Below are 16285 nucleotides of genomic sequence, written 5' to 3'. Positions count from 1 at the left end.
ACTAACTCCTCTACTGTAGATTCACTTTGGGATATGTTCTAAGACCCCAAGCCTAAAATCCAAGATAGAACCAAGACATATATGAGTTTTCTAATACAAGTATACCTATAATAAAGCTTACTTTAGTAATTAGCCACAGTAAGAGGCTATTAATAAAATAGGAAGATTATGATGATAAAGCATTATAGGATTTCTCTCACCTTTTGCCTTTTCACTAAAGAAACAACATTAGTGAGCCCAAATTGTTAACACATCTTTGGCTTAGCCAAATTGCTGAAATTACTATTCCTGTGCTCTATTAGCTTAAAAAAAGAGTTACTTAACTACAATCATTTTACTACTACAAGAATCTGTATGATAACTAACAGGGGGTGTTATAGCATATACTATATATAGTCATGGATAATGTGGGCAGAAGGATGGCACTTGTCCTGGATGGAAGAAAATTCATCCTACTACTCAGAAAGATGTCCTCTTTAACATGCTTCTTGAATTTTCAGTTTGATGTAACTTGTAATTGAGCCACCCTAAAACAAAACCAAAGATAAAGAGTGCTAGTACGCTGTACTCAGAACCTCAAAGCCTATGGATAAAAACCACACAATACATGTTTACTGTTAGCATTCACATTCTGTGCCAGGTGAGCATTAGGGTAGGGGACTTTAGAGTTGCTGGGGATGTGGCCCACAGAGAAGCACTCACTTGCAAACTTTTATCAGATCACAGCACAGTTAGTACAGAACCTGTAGCGTTTGCAGCAACATGGCATTACCTCATTAGGCAAGAGCATGGCCAACAGACACTGCAAGTTTAGTTTATCCATTACATGAAAATAAAAACGGCAGTTGTTAGCCACAAGTAGTTTGAAAAGTGCTGTGATAAAACCTCAACGAAGCTACTGATATCAATCTGAGAGTGATGCTTGCTATCCAACATTTTATCCTCCAGAACCCCAAGAATAAAGACTTACTGGGTAAAGGTTAGCACACACACATACACATACACATACACATACACAGACACACACACACACACACACACACACACACACACACACATTTTCAGCCATGGGGGTCAGGTTACACTGTGACAAAGCCAGTTAACAACATTTGTATTGATGATAAGGTGAAAGTAATCCTCTTTTCTTTTAAGCTAGCAACCTAAGCCTATTAGCTAAACTTCTCCATAGGTAAGCACTGAGTCCTTAAATGAGCTAGAAATTGAGCCCTAAGAGTGTGTGGTGTTCTCACCTTAGCCCAGTCAATGACATATTTTCAACTAATGACATTCCTCCAATGCTGGGCAAATGTTTGCTGTGATGTAGATCTCTGGAAGTGTGTTTAGCACCTGGTGGTGCTGTTTGGGAAGTCTATGGAACCTTCAGGAGGTGGAGCCTCCCTGGAGGAAGTGTGTCACTGCTGGGGCAGGCCCCAAGACTCTCTAGCCAGTCCCCCCAGTCGCTGGCTACTATCTGTTTCCTGAGTATACAATATGATGAGCTGCTCTCAACACCTGCCACAATGCTTTCAAAGTCATGATGGACAATCTCCTCCACAAACTTCAAGCCAAACTAAACTGCCAGTATTTGGCAACAGCAACAGGAAGTAAAACATTGTGCTTCTACCATATATGTTATGATGGAGACACATCAAGAAGGAAGTATTCAACATTTTTCTTGCTCTTGCAGTGTCACGTGCTGGACACTGACCATGTCTTCACAGCTGACAGACAGTTCATTGTCACCCCGTTACCTGCTCCAGTCCCCGAGCTAACAGTCTAGAAAAAAAGACTGGTACCCGATCTCCATAGCTCCATCCTAACTCAGAGGGCTGCAGTAACAGGACTGGGCTGCACTCCTTTGGAATTTCACAACTTGTAGCACATCCAGACAGCCATCTGACAGACAGGGACCACCTTCTGTTCTGGATAGGAGCCATAGCTCTCCACGTGTCCACTCTCAACTCTGGAATCTGGACCACACTGTTGGCAGTGAAAGCTGAAACATTACCTTCACCATGGATATTATGGAGACCCTAAATGGATCGAACACAGTAAACCCTATCAACTCTGAAGAATGTGCAGATTGTCTTACGCCAGGCCTTGATGAGCGCTCGCTGCTTCTGCCCTGGTCCACTTCCAATTCTGTTCTTTCATGGATGGATCCGCGCTGCTCTGATCGGAAAGCCTGGAAGATAACGTGGGGATGGTTGGTGGGCATGCACATTAGGGTTGGTTGGTGTTCTTTCTGATTTTGTGGGTCTGGGGAAGAGTCTGTAATTCCCATGAGCTCCAAGGACTTGGGCTTCCAGGCCTCCGGATCACACTTGAAGAGCCTGTGGAAGGCTCTTGCACTTTTCCCAGAATCCTTATTTTCCTATTTCTACCTGATTGAGCAAAAGTATAAGAATGTATAAAAGACTGAGTGTCTATACTAAGGAGACCTTTATGTCCTTGTATTGGAGCTTAATATTTTTCTTCTGATTTCAAGGAATTCTGTCTTATTGTCTGTCTACAACTGCCCAAAATCAATAATTCCTCCGCCCCCACACCTCCACACCCCCACACACACCACACACCACACACACACACACACACACACACCACACACACCACACACATACACACACCACAGACACACACACACCACACACACCACACACACACACACCACACAGACACCACACACACACACACCACACACACACACACACCACACACACACACACACCACACACACACACACACCACACACACACACACATAGAGATCTAGTGCAAATCAGATCAACTGTAGCAGCATTTCCTTTCCGTGAAACTGAACTGTGGACATGACCGCATTATAATCCCTGTATAACTGAGCATGCATGGTTCCTTTTCAACCCACAGAATGGCTCAAAACCAGAAGAGACTTTCCAGGCCCCAGATCCATCTCTGCCCTTTCATACTCTGGCAGCATTAGGCAATTGAAGTCCCTAAACAGTCAATGAGACTATGGGGCCAGGGAGATATGTGACTATCCCATCTCTGTCATCCTTTTGATGGCTGGTGATGACCCAAGAAATCACCAAAGAGTAAAAAATTAGCATCCCCAGAACCTAGGACTCTCATATGGATTTAGCCCATTGGGTTCTCCTTCCTCCCTTACAAGCTTAACCCCAGGAGAATATGTCCTGGACACAGGATCGAAAGCCAAGATCATCAGACATGAACTAATATTATTTTTCTCTGAATAAGGGTCTGGGAACAGAGCTTGCCCGTCTCTCTGCTCCTACCAGCTTATAGTCTCAGCTCAGAGGGAGCATAGCAAGCTGCCTGAAGGCCGATTTGTTTCTTAGGAGAGTTCCAGCGCACACAAGAGGAGGCAATTAGGCCTCCCCTGGGTATCCCTAGATGCACTTCTAAAGACTTTATACTTTGGCAGCAGAGACCAGAAACTGTTCAGACAGAAACATCTGAGCCCCCTTGTAATGTGGCTTGTTGAGTTAAGGCCAAGTTAATATTTAAAAGACTACAGACTCCTGGCAAAGCGTACCGTGAATTACCTCTGGAGTTAAAGTGACAAATGGAAAAGCAATAGCAACCCCCTACAAGAGGCCAGCCCATTTCACCATCCCAGAAAACACCCATAGGATGAGAGGCCTGCCAGGCCTCTCAACAGTCATGTTTGTGTTTTCTGCTCTTGAAGGAAGGCGGGGGGTGGGGGGAGTCTTCTCATCTGGAGTGGGGCATTGTTTTTAAGACAATTTTGTCTCCCTTTTTTATATTGTATTTTAAAGGAAAGAGAACATTAAGGAGCAAGGGATGATAGGTTAAGCCCAATCCTCCTAGCTACTGTTTCCTGGCCTTCTACCATACTGGAATCAAATGTTCTTTGGTGAAGTTGGCATGTCCAGGGAGGGTGACAGAAAGTTCTCTTTAACCCATCTTAAGGCTTTGACAGAGTCGTCGCCATTCATCGTCTTAACTCGTGTGCACTCCAAGTCTGAAAACTTGCAAACAAGGGAAACTGTGTGTAGTGAAAAGTCTGTGTGGCCACAGCTCTGCCCATTGGCAACGCTCATCGGGCTCATGTATGGAGACCATTTCTTCTGTCAGAGATTCCATTACTGATCCCTGTCTTCCAATTGCTACCATCCGAGGTCCTTGCAGTGCTCCCTCTAAGCTGGGTGACAAGATGTAAAGATGGCAGAGGTGGGGGACTTTGGCTCCCATGCTCGCTCTCTCTCTCTGACACTCCTCACACTTGACATTTAATAGATAAGGCTCTGCTTCCCTCCACCAAGGATGAGTCAGGAGGAGCTGCCACAATCTCATGGCTATCCCATGGGATGTGGATGGCTTGACTTCAGACCTCAGGTATTCCCAGCTCTCTCAGTCCATAAACCCTCCCCAGTTGCTACAAGTGCCCTGCATGTGAATACACGAGGGAGCGAAGCAGTGTAGCCAGGTGGCCAGGTATCTAGTTGAAAACATCCAAATAAAAACATTTTTTAGGGTTTGGGGTAGAATCAATTTAGTATAATAAAATGCATTCTAGTAATGATGTACTAAAATATACAGGAGTACTAATAAATAATAAATACATGTATATATTAATAAATACGGCATAAAACATTAAAAATATAAAATGCTTTCATTTTATAATATATATGAATGTTTCATGTACTCAATATTTTAATAATAAATGCACCTTTAAAATATTTGGTGTTTATCTGAAATTCTTATTTGACCTGATGTTTTGTATTTTACTGGCAACCCTGACCTAAAGATAGAGGACATGCTTCTCTTGGATTGGTGGGCATCTGAGGATAATTCATAACTAAAAGTCTTGAGCATTTTAGAGTCTCTTGAGCCTAAAGTCTCCTTTGGTAGATGATTGACCCTTGGAGAATAGGTGCATATGTAGAAACCCTCTGAGTCAGTTCTCAAGTTATTCACAGTGTTATTGGCTGGGGATTCCGTACTTGAAACTGATCATCAAAGCATGAAAATCTGTGCAAACTAACGTCAAATCCAGACAGGTAGTGTTGCACTTGTAGAGAACCGTAGGACACCCGGTTAGTGGAGGAGAATTGGTGTGTATGAGAAAATGATACACATCTTATGTCAGAAGTGTGGAGATTAAAACACATCTGATTTTACCCTGGTGAGTATATGAATTGATCGTAACAGGTTTTCATCAATAATGATTGTTAAGTAAAGTTAAAGTAACTCAAGCTGGAAAGATGGCTCGGTGTAAGAGCGCTTACTGTTCTTGCTGAGGACTAAGTACAGTCCCAGCACCAACAAAGTGCCTCACAGTGGCCTGTAACTTTAGTTCCAGAGGATCCAGTGCCCTCTTCTGACTGCTGTGGTACAAATACATACACTTAGGCACAACCCCACACACATAAAATAAATAAATAATTTTCAAAAATTAAAGTACTATAGGTCAGTTTAATTTAAGAATACAGACAAGAAATAGAAATATATTCTGCCTCCTGTCATCCTTGTCCAGCTCAGTGAGTGTCAAAGAGTTTGTTTTATCTATGATTTATCTGCAGTTCTTATCTGCCTAGGAAGTACTTGGTCCTCAAATAATATCACATTTTTTACTTCTGCAATATAAGAGAAAGTTCAGTGACCCACAGAGTGCTTCATTAAGTCTTGTAAAATGTATTTAGAGAAATGATTCGGTGGTTAACTGCCCCATGCAGTTTTTCCTGCAGAACTGAGTTTGGTTCCCAGAACTCATGTTGGGCAGCTCAGAACCACCTGCATCTTCAACTGTGAGGAATCTTACTCCCTCTTCTGTCCTCCACAGCCCCAACACACACACACACGACATACACATATACATGCACAAATAAAAATACAAATAAACCTTGAATATATAGAGAGCTACTAATATCATTTATTTTACCGACACTCCTTTCTTCCATATATTAAAATTGCTAAGACATAGTTCACTCTGAAAGAGAAAGAATTACAGTGATTTGTCTAAATTAACAGAGCCACAGGTTTGCAGAAGCCATTGCATGGTCACCAATGTTTCTGACCTTCTGGCACAACAAGCCATATAGAAGCAATATCAAAGGTCTGTGTCAACAATAGTCAATAGCAGTTTGCTACACAACAAGTGAGAAAATTATCCAGCAGAGTTTCATTTCCAGATAAAGGGTGATAGAGTAAAGTCTCTCTGTTCCAAAGGGTATGGACGACGAGATGCTCATGCCTTCCTCATCTCTGTTCTTTTAGGAGAAGAACCGGCACTGAAGTTAGCTTTCCTGAGAAATTCAGAGAACCCAAGACCATGGAGCCTAAAAGTGAAGACCACGAAAAACTCCAAGTTAAAATCCAGGCCTTCGAAGATAAAATAAATGCTGAGAGCCATACCCCTGGCTCTGTCCGGAGATACAGTTTAGACCACGTCTCCAAGGAAGAACGAAAAAACGTTCGATTTAGCAGGTATAACTTTTGTCCAGTCATCATTTTGAAATATGAAGTTATAGTTGCTATTGCTTCTGTGGTCACGGTGTTTTATGGTTTTCTTAATCCCAAAGGTCTATCCTTCAATGAATTAAATAGTACACACAGTGCCCTCATCATTCATTAGCCTTACTCTTTACTTAGGGTGGTGGTTCTCAGCCTCCCTAGTACTGAGACTCCTTAATGCATGCTGTGGTGACCCTCAAACAGAATGTTGCTTGGCTATTGCTATTATTAGTCGTAATGTAAATATCTGATTTTCAGGATATTTGACCCTCAAAGGTATCACAAGTCACAGAGTAAGAACAATTGACTTAGGGGATAGAAGTAGAGGGCAAAAATCTGGTTTTGTTTTTAAAATAATGCTAATTTTCACAACGGCTGTCAGTTGCATCTCTTACAATTTAGTGATTAATCACATAAACGTAAGAAAAAATAAAAACTTCTGTACCTGCTGTTTTATGGGCAATTTTGCTGTGAACTTGATTTAAATCTTTATTGGAAGGCACCTGGACATTCTCCTCTTTCTTTCTTCTTGGTGTAGCTGAGGATAAAATCCAGGGCCTTCTGCACATCAAGCATACCCTGTGCCACTGAACTGCAACTCCAGCCCTCTAGTTTCAAAGCTCTGTGCATCAGGCTGTTTGGTACTCTTTGATCTATCCCGCCTATTAACAGTGTCTCACTCTGGAGGAAGCCAATTTTTGTCCTAGTGTGACTGTCCTTGCCAGGAAACGAGAGCTTCTTTAACTCTCCTGACCTTTCATTACAGGTCCAGAAGTTTGGCTTTGAATACTGTGCTCACAAACAGTGTGAATGTGGAAGACGGAGAAATCGAAGGAAAGACAGGAATGCATGCCAGCATCTCGCTTTCAGAAATAGACCCACCTGGCCACGGAATTGGCAAGGTGCCCTTTAAGACGGATACCCATGGATCACAGCTGAGAAATTCCTCAGCTTCACACCCAAGTATTATACACAGTGAACCAGAAAATATGCCTGAAACTTTTAAAGAAAACGTCCAAGAAGAAATTCCAGAGGCGGCCATAAGTCCTGTGGAATACCAAGATAAGCTCTACTTACACTTAAAGGAAAACCTCAGCAAAGTGAAGGCATACGCCTTGGAAATCGCAAAAAAAGTCCCAATCCCAGACCAGTGCACCATTGAAGGTAAGTGCTTTGAACTTCCCACACTCGAGAAATATCAATGACAGTGACAAAGTCTAAAGACTTGTGCCCTTCTATGAACATTTTATAAGATAGACGATTTGAAAATCTTGTCTGTTATCTTGGTTGCTCCTCTTGGAGAAAAGTTGAGCCATGTCTTGATTTTTGTCTTTTTGGTTCCACTTAAATGTTTCTACATCTCCTTATTTTGCTAACCAATTCCCACTTCCAATCTATAAAAAACAGTGGCCTAGACGCATGCTGTAGGGTAAGGGCATTCAGAGAATGCTTCCATCCATGTAATCAAACGGAAGGGATGCACCACTGTAACTGTGAGAGATTGCTTTCTTATTCCATTGCTTTGTGTCCTGCTCTGGTCCCTACGGGGCTCAAGATCTTAATGCTGAACACAGTCTCTGATTTCCCGGAGATTAGACTACAGGAGGAATATAGTAAGCCATGCCAAGAGGTGTTGCAGAGAACAGGCCAGCAAGAGTAGTAGACACTGAGACAATAAGGACAGAGTAAAGACAGTTGGGAGCTAAACCTGCCACAGGAACATGGTTTACAGTGATGCAAAAGACATGGTCAAATTGAAGCCATGGCAAGGTCAGTCACAGCGTCTTGCCACACTGTACAGGATCCTTGGACGAAAGAAATAATCACTGAGTATATTGAAGCTTTCTCTGATTATAACTTTGAAATTTTGGTCATCACAGAGGTTTTGCATCATTTTAATCTCTTAAATGTTATTTATATCAATCATTGAATCCCCTGGCACTCTCTTTTTTTTCCATCTTTATTAAATTGGGTATTTCTTACTTACATTTTAATTGTTATTCCCTTTCTCAGTTTCCAGGCCAACACCCCCCTAACCCTCCCTCCCTTTCTATATGTGTATTCCCCTCCGCATCTTCCCCGCATCCTCCCCTTCTCCCCCAACAATCCCATTCACTGGGGGTTCAACCTTTGCGGGACCAAGGGCTTCCCCTTCCACTGGTGCCCTTACTAGGCTATTCACTGCTACATATGCAGTTGGAGCCCAGGGTCAGTCCATGTATAGTCTTTGGGTAGTGGCTTAGTCCCTGGAAGCTCTGGTTGCTTGGCATTGTTGTTCATATGGGGTCTCAAGCCCCTTCAAGCTCTTTCAGTCCTTTCTCTAATTCCTTCAACGGGGGTCCCGTTCTCAGTTCAGTGTTTTCCTGCTGGCGTTTGCCTATGTATTTGCCATATTCTGACTGTGTCTCTCAGGAGAGATCTACATCTTCTGGCACTCTCTTACATTTTGTGTCTTGACCCTGGCTCTGGAATGTTTGAGACACAAGTACAACACCACCAGAGCATGAGGGCTGATGGTAGACTGAACTGGCATGGGTGGCTGGAAAGCACTGTGTGGCTCCCAGAGCTTTGTTCAGCAATCCTCAGACAGCAGACACCTTCTCTTGGGAATCAAATTGAGGTCTCAACATGCCCTCTTCCCATAGGAAAAAAAAAAAGCCAGGCAATCCATCCCCCAGAAAGAAGCAGCAGAAAGGTGTGGATCCCTGGAGGGTCCACTTCCTCATACTCTACTTTCCGTCCTTTTTCTCACTTCTGATAAGAAGATGGAATGTATTCTACTAAGCCAAAGAAGAGGAGGTCCAAGTATAGCAAATGCACTTAGCTGCCAAGTCTGTGTAGAGGCTGGTGCCTTCGATGTCTGTAGTAGTCTGTCTGGCCTTCCTAAATTTCTTTTCTAATGCTAAAAACGAAAGTGGTATTGTGTGCATTCGAATATGTTCTATCCGGTAAAGTATACCAGCTTGTAGGGATGCCTAAATTAGTGAAGTTCAGTCCGGGTGGCCTCTTAAGATTATTTTGCTAATAATCTATGTACACAGGTGCCAGAGGTTAATGTAAAAGATAAGTGAATTTCAGAGTGCTGTAAAGGAAATCTGTATTAAAGAGAGATAAACACATTTCACTTACTGAAACAATCTTGTGTGTGTGTGTGTGTGTGTGTGTGTGTGTGTGTGTGTGTGTGTGTGCATGCATGTCAGACTTCACCTAAAACATGAAAGGTTTACTACATAATGGGTTTAAATCATGTTGTACTGTAGAAGAAAACCTACAGAACTACTTCAAGTGCCCAGTTACAAAGAATTAGTGTTGGTTAAAATTAGCTTTAGACTCTACTAACTGACTTGGGTTTTCTTTTTCAAATGTTGAATGAATCCAGTATCTGAGGAAAAGGGGGGGGAGCATATTTACTTTTGATGGTGATATTTCTGACCAAGGATAACCTGGAACTGAGTGTGTATTTTTTAAGTTGACATTTTGGAATTCGTTCATATTTTAGTAATTTCCTGGGAAATTCCCATACAGGGACATGTGTGAGGGATGAAATATTTATATGACTTCCTGGAAATACATCTAGCAATGAAAGTATTTTGGCTAGGATGCTGTTGATATTTCAAAGACCGTGGGAGCTATTCAGTAGACACCAGAGTCCTCTGACTGATATGGGTTCACCGTTTGTAAGCTCATCCACAACTGAATTCCATCTCTTTCCTTAAAAACTTGCTGAAGATTCAGGCCATGAAATTATGTTAATGTCGAGAGTGTTGTTAGCCTAAAAGAAACATTTGCCCTTTCCGAATTAATTCTGCAAAATAATCAGAACACAAGGAAGAAAAGAAGCAAAAACGAAGGAAAACTTTCTGCAACATTTAATTAAAGAGACAAACAGTAGGAAGCCTCAACAAATAGAAATCACTCCGGGGTACTCCACAAAGTCCACACTGCAAAAACAAGCCAAGGCAACCCCTTAAGAAAACTCTCTGGACATTTTAGGTTGGTTCATATAAGGAGAACAGAAAATGCAAAATGTTCAACTGCTTTGATCTACAAAAAAAAAAATCGATGTCACCTGCTTCGACTTGATAGCTCAATAATAAATATTGGTAAAAGAATAGAAGTCTGCAAGGATGAAAATGGAGATGAGCCTGAGGAAAAGAAGGTCTGGCGACAGACCCAAAGTGGGATTCAGCTCAAGGGAAGGTCACCAGACCTGACACCATAACTGAGGCTATGGGGCGCTCACAAAAAGGGACCTACCATGACTGCCCTCTGAAAGATCCAACAACCAGCTGAAAGAGTCAGATGCAGATATGTGCACCCAACCAATGAACAGAAGTGGCTGACTCCTCTGGTTGAATTAGGAAAAGACTGGAGGAAGCTGAGGAGGAGGACAACCCTATAGAAGGACCAGCAGTGTCAATTAACCTGTACCCCTGAGATCTCATAGACACTGGATCACCAACCAGGCACCATAGACCAGCTGTGATGAGGCCTCCAACACATATACAACAGAGGACTCCCTGGTCTGGGTTCAGTCAGAGAAGAGGCACCTAACCCTCAAGAGACTGGAAGCCCAGCGGGTGGGTGGGTTGGGGACATCTTTGTGGAGACAGGGAAGGCAGGCAAGAGGTATGGGATGTGGAACAGTCAGAGGGTGGGCTGGAAGAGGAAAGGAATAAAATCTAGAGTGTAAAAATTAATTAATTAATTAATTTATAATAAAAAAGAATAGAAGTCTCACTGGTCATAAAACTGCCAAAATCAGTATGACTCGAGGTCACAAACAGCATTCTTAACCCTGACCTCAGTCACACTGGGTTGGGCAGTAATGGAAAAGTGGATCTGCACAAATCTAAATCATCTGTAGAAAAGACACTTGTCACATCTTAGGTCTTACTGAGGTTGACTCATTTTTTTTTAGCCATGGCATTCTTGTTATTATTTTGGCCGAGTTACCAGTCACTGGAAGTTATGTGCCTGTAAGCAAACGTGGCCTAAGGTCACTATTTGGTTATATTTACATACAAGATCAGAAAATTGGACTCATCTGCCAAAGAATATGTTAAAAGTTTGAAACATTGCTGTTCATTAATGTGAGCTAAATAATGAGAGGCCAAAAGCACAGATATATACACAGATGATATCAAATAAATCTTTAAAGATCTGGTTCTGGGGGGAAATGTGAGCTTGTAAGAGCCCATCAGTGTTCTTTGGTTTATTTGAAGTGTTTCTTAAGTGGGTAAAAGTACATCCCATCTGTATAAGATGCCTCAAGCCTGACATGCAAAACATTTATAACCTTAAAAGATGGGCCTTCCTCCCATCAGTCCACGTGAGCTGATGTTTTTCCTTAAAGTAAGATTTTAAAAAATGCTGTAAAAATCAAGAAACGTTTGTGTGCTTAGTTACAGAGAAAGCCTCCTAACTTAACATGGACAGATAGTCCATGTCATACTCAGTATTATGGTCACTGAGAGGATGCTTCCAACTGGACCCTACACCCTTCCTTCTAGTACAATTGCACAATGGTTTACATCTTGGTGAATGCAAAGCCAAAGCTAGAATCCCTAAGAGAGGAAGGGGTAAAGAGAGATGTCCTGACTGAAGCAAGAGGAGAGACCATGGGAACGAGGTGCTATCCCCGTTCATATAGGAAAGCACTCTAAGTTTGGGCACCTTCCTGGGCATGCTGAGTTTTAGGGATAGATGGCAAGCCTCTTTTTTTTTTTTTTTTTTTTTTTTTTTTTAGCATTGGGAGCTCAAGGTCATGAAGCACGTTGAGTCTAAGGTATTAAAATCCTGGTCAAGAGCACTCTGGGCATGCTCAGCTTGTACCATGAAGATGGCAGTCAGGAAAGCCTTAGGGCATGCTGGACTTTTATCACAGAGCCTAGGGTGATGCTTCAGGTTCACATTGAAACAGGCAATTAGAAGGCTCACTGATAGCCTTTTCTCCTTCAAGGTACCCGACTTGCCTAGCAGCAAACGGGCCAGCAGTGATACTAATGTGCATTCATTTACTGGCTCTGGATGGAGATCTTTGCTATTTATCTAATAGATTCACTGAACTTCAGGATTAAAATCATTTCCTCCATCAAGAACTTTGAGCAGACTTTGAGAATAAGGAACGGTTTCATTTCATGATGATGCCACATTGGCCCTTTCTCTGGGACCCTGATCAAGGAACACTGATTCCAGTTCCTAGAAGTGGTTTTCATAGGGCTGTCTCTGGGGCTTCTCTCAGATTATATGTGACCCTCTGAACTATTTCTCCAAGGAGTGGGTTTCAGCTAAAGGACACAGACATCATTGTGGCTTGGTCTTCCTCTATTTTTCCAGTCAATACACGCATGGCCTATGAGACTTCCACACATCATAACTAGAGAAAAGTCTGGGATCTTCTGAGAAGGACCCTCTGTACATTGCTTTCATGAGTTCACATCCAATTATTGTCTTGTGCATTGTGTCCAAAGCAAGAGTAGGCTTAAGGTTCAGACAGACATATAACCACAAATCAATGATTAGGACATTATATGCTTGCATCCACTTACCACACTCCAAGTTCCAGTAGAGAACACTAGGTACCATTATTACCTATGTTTTCAAAAGCTTCCTCTTGAAAAGAAAATTGGCTTTTCTTTGAATGAGTAAGTCATTTCATAATCTGCCTTGCAATGTCTGCCTTACCTTGGGACATGAGGTTCAACTACAGGTGAGATGAGCATTCACCCAACTAGGAATAGCATGAAGTCAACTTTGGAACTCTCTTAAGACACTTGTGTGGAGATCCAGAAAAGCTTATCTGCCTATTAATGAAACCAGACATTCAAAACCTGGAAACGACCAGTTTGGTAGATTAGAAGGGTCCTTGCTAACAAATAATTATACAAATAGATACAAGTAAGCTTATAAATTAGACCAAAATGTACAGAAATGAATTTCACATACCTTGCCCTGAAGATAACCCCTATTAAAAGAGGTGAGCAGAAGTAAAGGTTTCCTGGGAGCACATCTCAGTGTCTTAGGTATAGTCTTCTAAAGGCAACATCTTTAAATTAGGCATTGTGTGGTGGGGTACTCACCGGAACTCTGTATCTGTATCCTGAGCTTGCATTTAGGTTTGTATTGGTCGGCCACTGTCATTGTTTTGGGACTGACTGCTCTAAAAGATGAGAAGTGGTCCTGAGCCCCTGTGAGTTCCCTGCAGAAGGGAGCATTCCAGTTCAATGCCACAGATTAAATTTTTGTAAGGCGTCCTCTGTTTTCCAACTTCCATTGTGAGGCTGCCCTGTAGAGAAGCAAACAGCCTCTGGTTGTCATCAAATCTCATTTAAACAGAACAAGAAGAGAAAAGCTGTATTTTGGTCTCTGCTGCAGTTGAAATACTGGTACCCAAGAAACTGAAAGATGGTGATCTTCCTGGGTGAAAGGGCTGATGGGCCAGACAGAAGGTTCGGTAGCAGAAGAACACGGGTGATTTACCTCTACATCCACCAAATTTCAGATGATGGGAGATACATGTTTTCCACCAAAATTCGGGCCATCAGGTGTGCAGGTGTCTGATAAGAGCTTACTTTCAGAAACTCAAGTGATTATACCAGCAGGGCAGTGTGACAGAGCCCCGAGCACCTGTCAGCAGACCTGCCTGAAGTGAGTACAGAGATGCTTAGCAAATCCCCAGGTCACTCCTTTTGCACTTTTAGAACTAGCAAGAGGAAAAATATACATGAAAAAGATTTCTCTTATCTTATATAAAAATTCAACAAGCCTTTATATTCTAGAAATAATGATTGTTTTCAGATAAATTGCTTATATAAAGCATTTCACAGGCATTAGCATATCGTGTTGACATTAAGGTAAACCAGGAGTCTTCAGGAACCCTGAAAGACTGGATCTCTCCCTTTAGAAAACCAGACTCATACGGAAAACCATCAACGTGATCCATTATATAAACAAACTGAAAGAACAAAACCACATGATCATTTCATTAGATGCTGAGAAAGCATTTGACAAAATTCAACACCCCTTCATGATAAAAGTCCTGGAAAGAATTGGAATTCAAGGCCCATACCTAAACATAGTAAAAGCCATATACAGCAAACCAGTTGCTAACATTAAACTAAATGGAGAGAAACTTGAAGCCCAAATGCTTGAATTACCCTAGATGCCTAGAACAAACGAAACTCAAGACAGATGATCAAAATGTGGATGCTTCACTCCTTCTTTAAAAGGGGAACAAGAATACCCTTGGCAGGGAATAGAGAGGCAAAGATTAAAACAGACACAGAAGGAACACCCATTCAGAGCCTGCCCCACATGTGGTCCATACATATACAGCCACCCAATTAGACAAGATGGATGAAGCAAAGAAGTGCAGGCTGACAGGAGCCGGATGTAGATCTCTCCCGAGAGACATAGCCAGAATACAGCAAACACAGAGGCAGAAAACATGGAAGATGATACTTGTTAACTGACTCTCTGGCTCACAAATTAGTTTGTGCTTGGCTAGCTGTATTAGTCTAGAACCACCTACCTAAGGAATAGTGAGACACACAGTGGGCTGGACCCCCTACATCCATTACTAATACACCACAGACATACCCACATGTCAATCTAATCTAGGCAGTACCTCAGTGAAGGCTTTTCCTCTCAAATGCCTCTGGGCTGTGTCAAGTCGGCAATTAGGCCTAGCCAGGACAGTCCCTGTCAAATCTTACTTACAAGATTTCATTTTACAATTACACCAATCCATAAATACAATCATACCAAGAGAGTTTTTATTTGTTCTCTTCTTAGCAAATTCTTCAAACCTGTATAAATAATTGAGTCTATTGTAAAAAGCTCAAGATTGAAATTCTTCACATTCATGCAGTATTGATATTGTCTAATCTCGATAGTTCAAGTATCAAATATGTACTGGCTATTTAAGATGTGTGATACCATTTTTAGAAATCATGTCACGTTTGACTTTAAGTTTTCTGGTCAGCTGTGTATTTTAAATTTATGTGCAACAGGAGCAATTTTAATTCTTTAGAAATAACATGAATAAGACTGAGAATTTAAATACTAAAATATGAAGAAGTATACAAACAAAATAAAGGCAAGAATAGCACGTTTGCACCGTGACTCATTAAAGCACTAGCTGTAAATACATTTAACATCAATGATGATGCTCTAATGGCAAAGGAACTGTCTGATTTCAGGAAAGAAACCGAATTCTCAAACATCTGAAGCTTAAGAAATTCCCAAACGTTTTCCACCAAGTATTACTTTTGTTAACTTTTGAACTCAAGCATATTTTTAAAGCATGCAATCCATGTGTTTCAAATTCATTTTCACTTTATGCATCAAGACATGGCTTGGGCAGCTCCTCTGATCTCCATGGGGTGTCCCCCAGAGCAGAAATCTTACCAAGGAATGAGCTTCGCCCGTGTTAAGAAGCAGCCTGACACATCTCAGAATGCAACCATGCTGACTTCTGAGGCAAAGAGAATTTCTTTAGTTTTGATCACAGTCCTTTCCTTCCGCTCAAGACAAAGTAGAATAATGAGAACTTGACATAGACCCAGTTGGTCATGAACAAAGTTTGCACAGGGAGATGTGACTGCTCATTCATTATAGGTGAGGCTATCTTGGGATGTCTGCAATAACATAGGAAGGGCGTTGAAGACAATAAACGAGTTTAAACATCGTAGAAAACTTCTCACTACCCACTTCCAGTCCACCCCATTACTTCTACTTCATCGGAAGCCCAAGTACGTTCTGTTCACAGTGCTACCTCTGTCTCCTCCAGACATAGAGGCTGATGTTTT

At 41.7% G+C, this 16285-nt stretch overlaps 1 protein-coding gene across 7 annotated transcripts in view; it reads left to right on the top strand.

Moving 5' to 3' along the window:
* Veph1 (ventricular zone expressed PH domain-containing 1) overlaps positions 1–16285 on the top strand; it is a 254919-nt gene that overhangs the window by 116976 nt on the left and 121658 nt on the right. For all 7 annotated transcript variants that reach the window (XM_008761051.4, XM_039102624.2, XM_039102623.2 and 4 more), the window contains 2 exons: positions 6237–6446; positions 7240–7637. In XM_008761051.4, the coding sequence (XP_008759273.1) occupies positions 6237–6446; positions 7240–7637 (608 nt within the window). The remainder of the gene's footprint in view (positions 1–6236; positions 6447–7239; positions 7638–16285) is intronic.

Source organism: Rattus norvegicus, chromosome 2 (assembly GCF_036323735.1).
Source record: "Rattus norvegicus strain BN/NHsdMcwi chromosome 2, GRCr8, whole genome shotgun sequence".
In the NCBI taxonomy this organism is placed as follows: domain Eukaryota; kingdom Metazoa; phylum Chordata; class Mammalia; order Rodentia; family Muridae; genus Rattus; species Rattus norvegicus.
The sequence above is the reverse complement of the archived record's forward strand: the minus strand, read 5'-3'. Positions and strand labels throughout refer to the sequence as shown.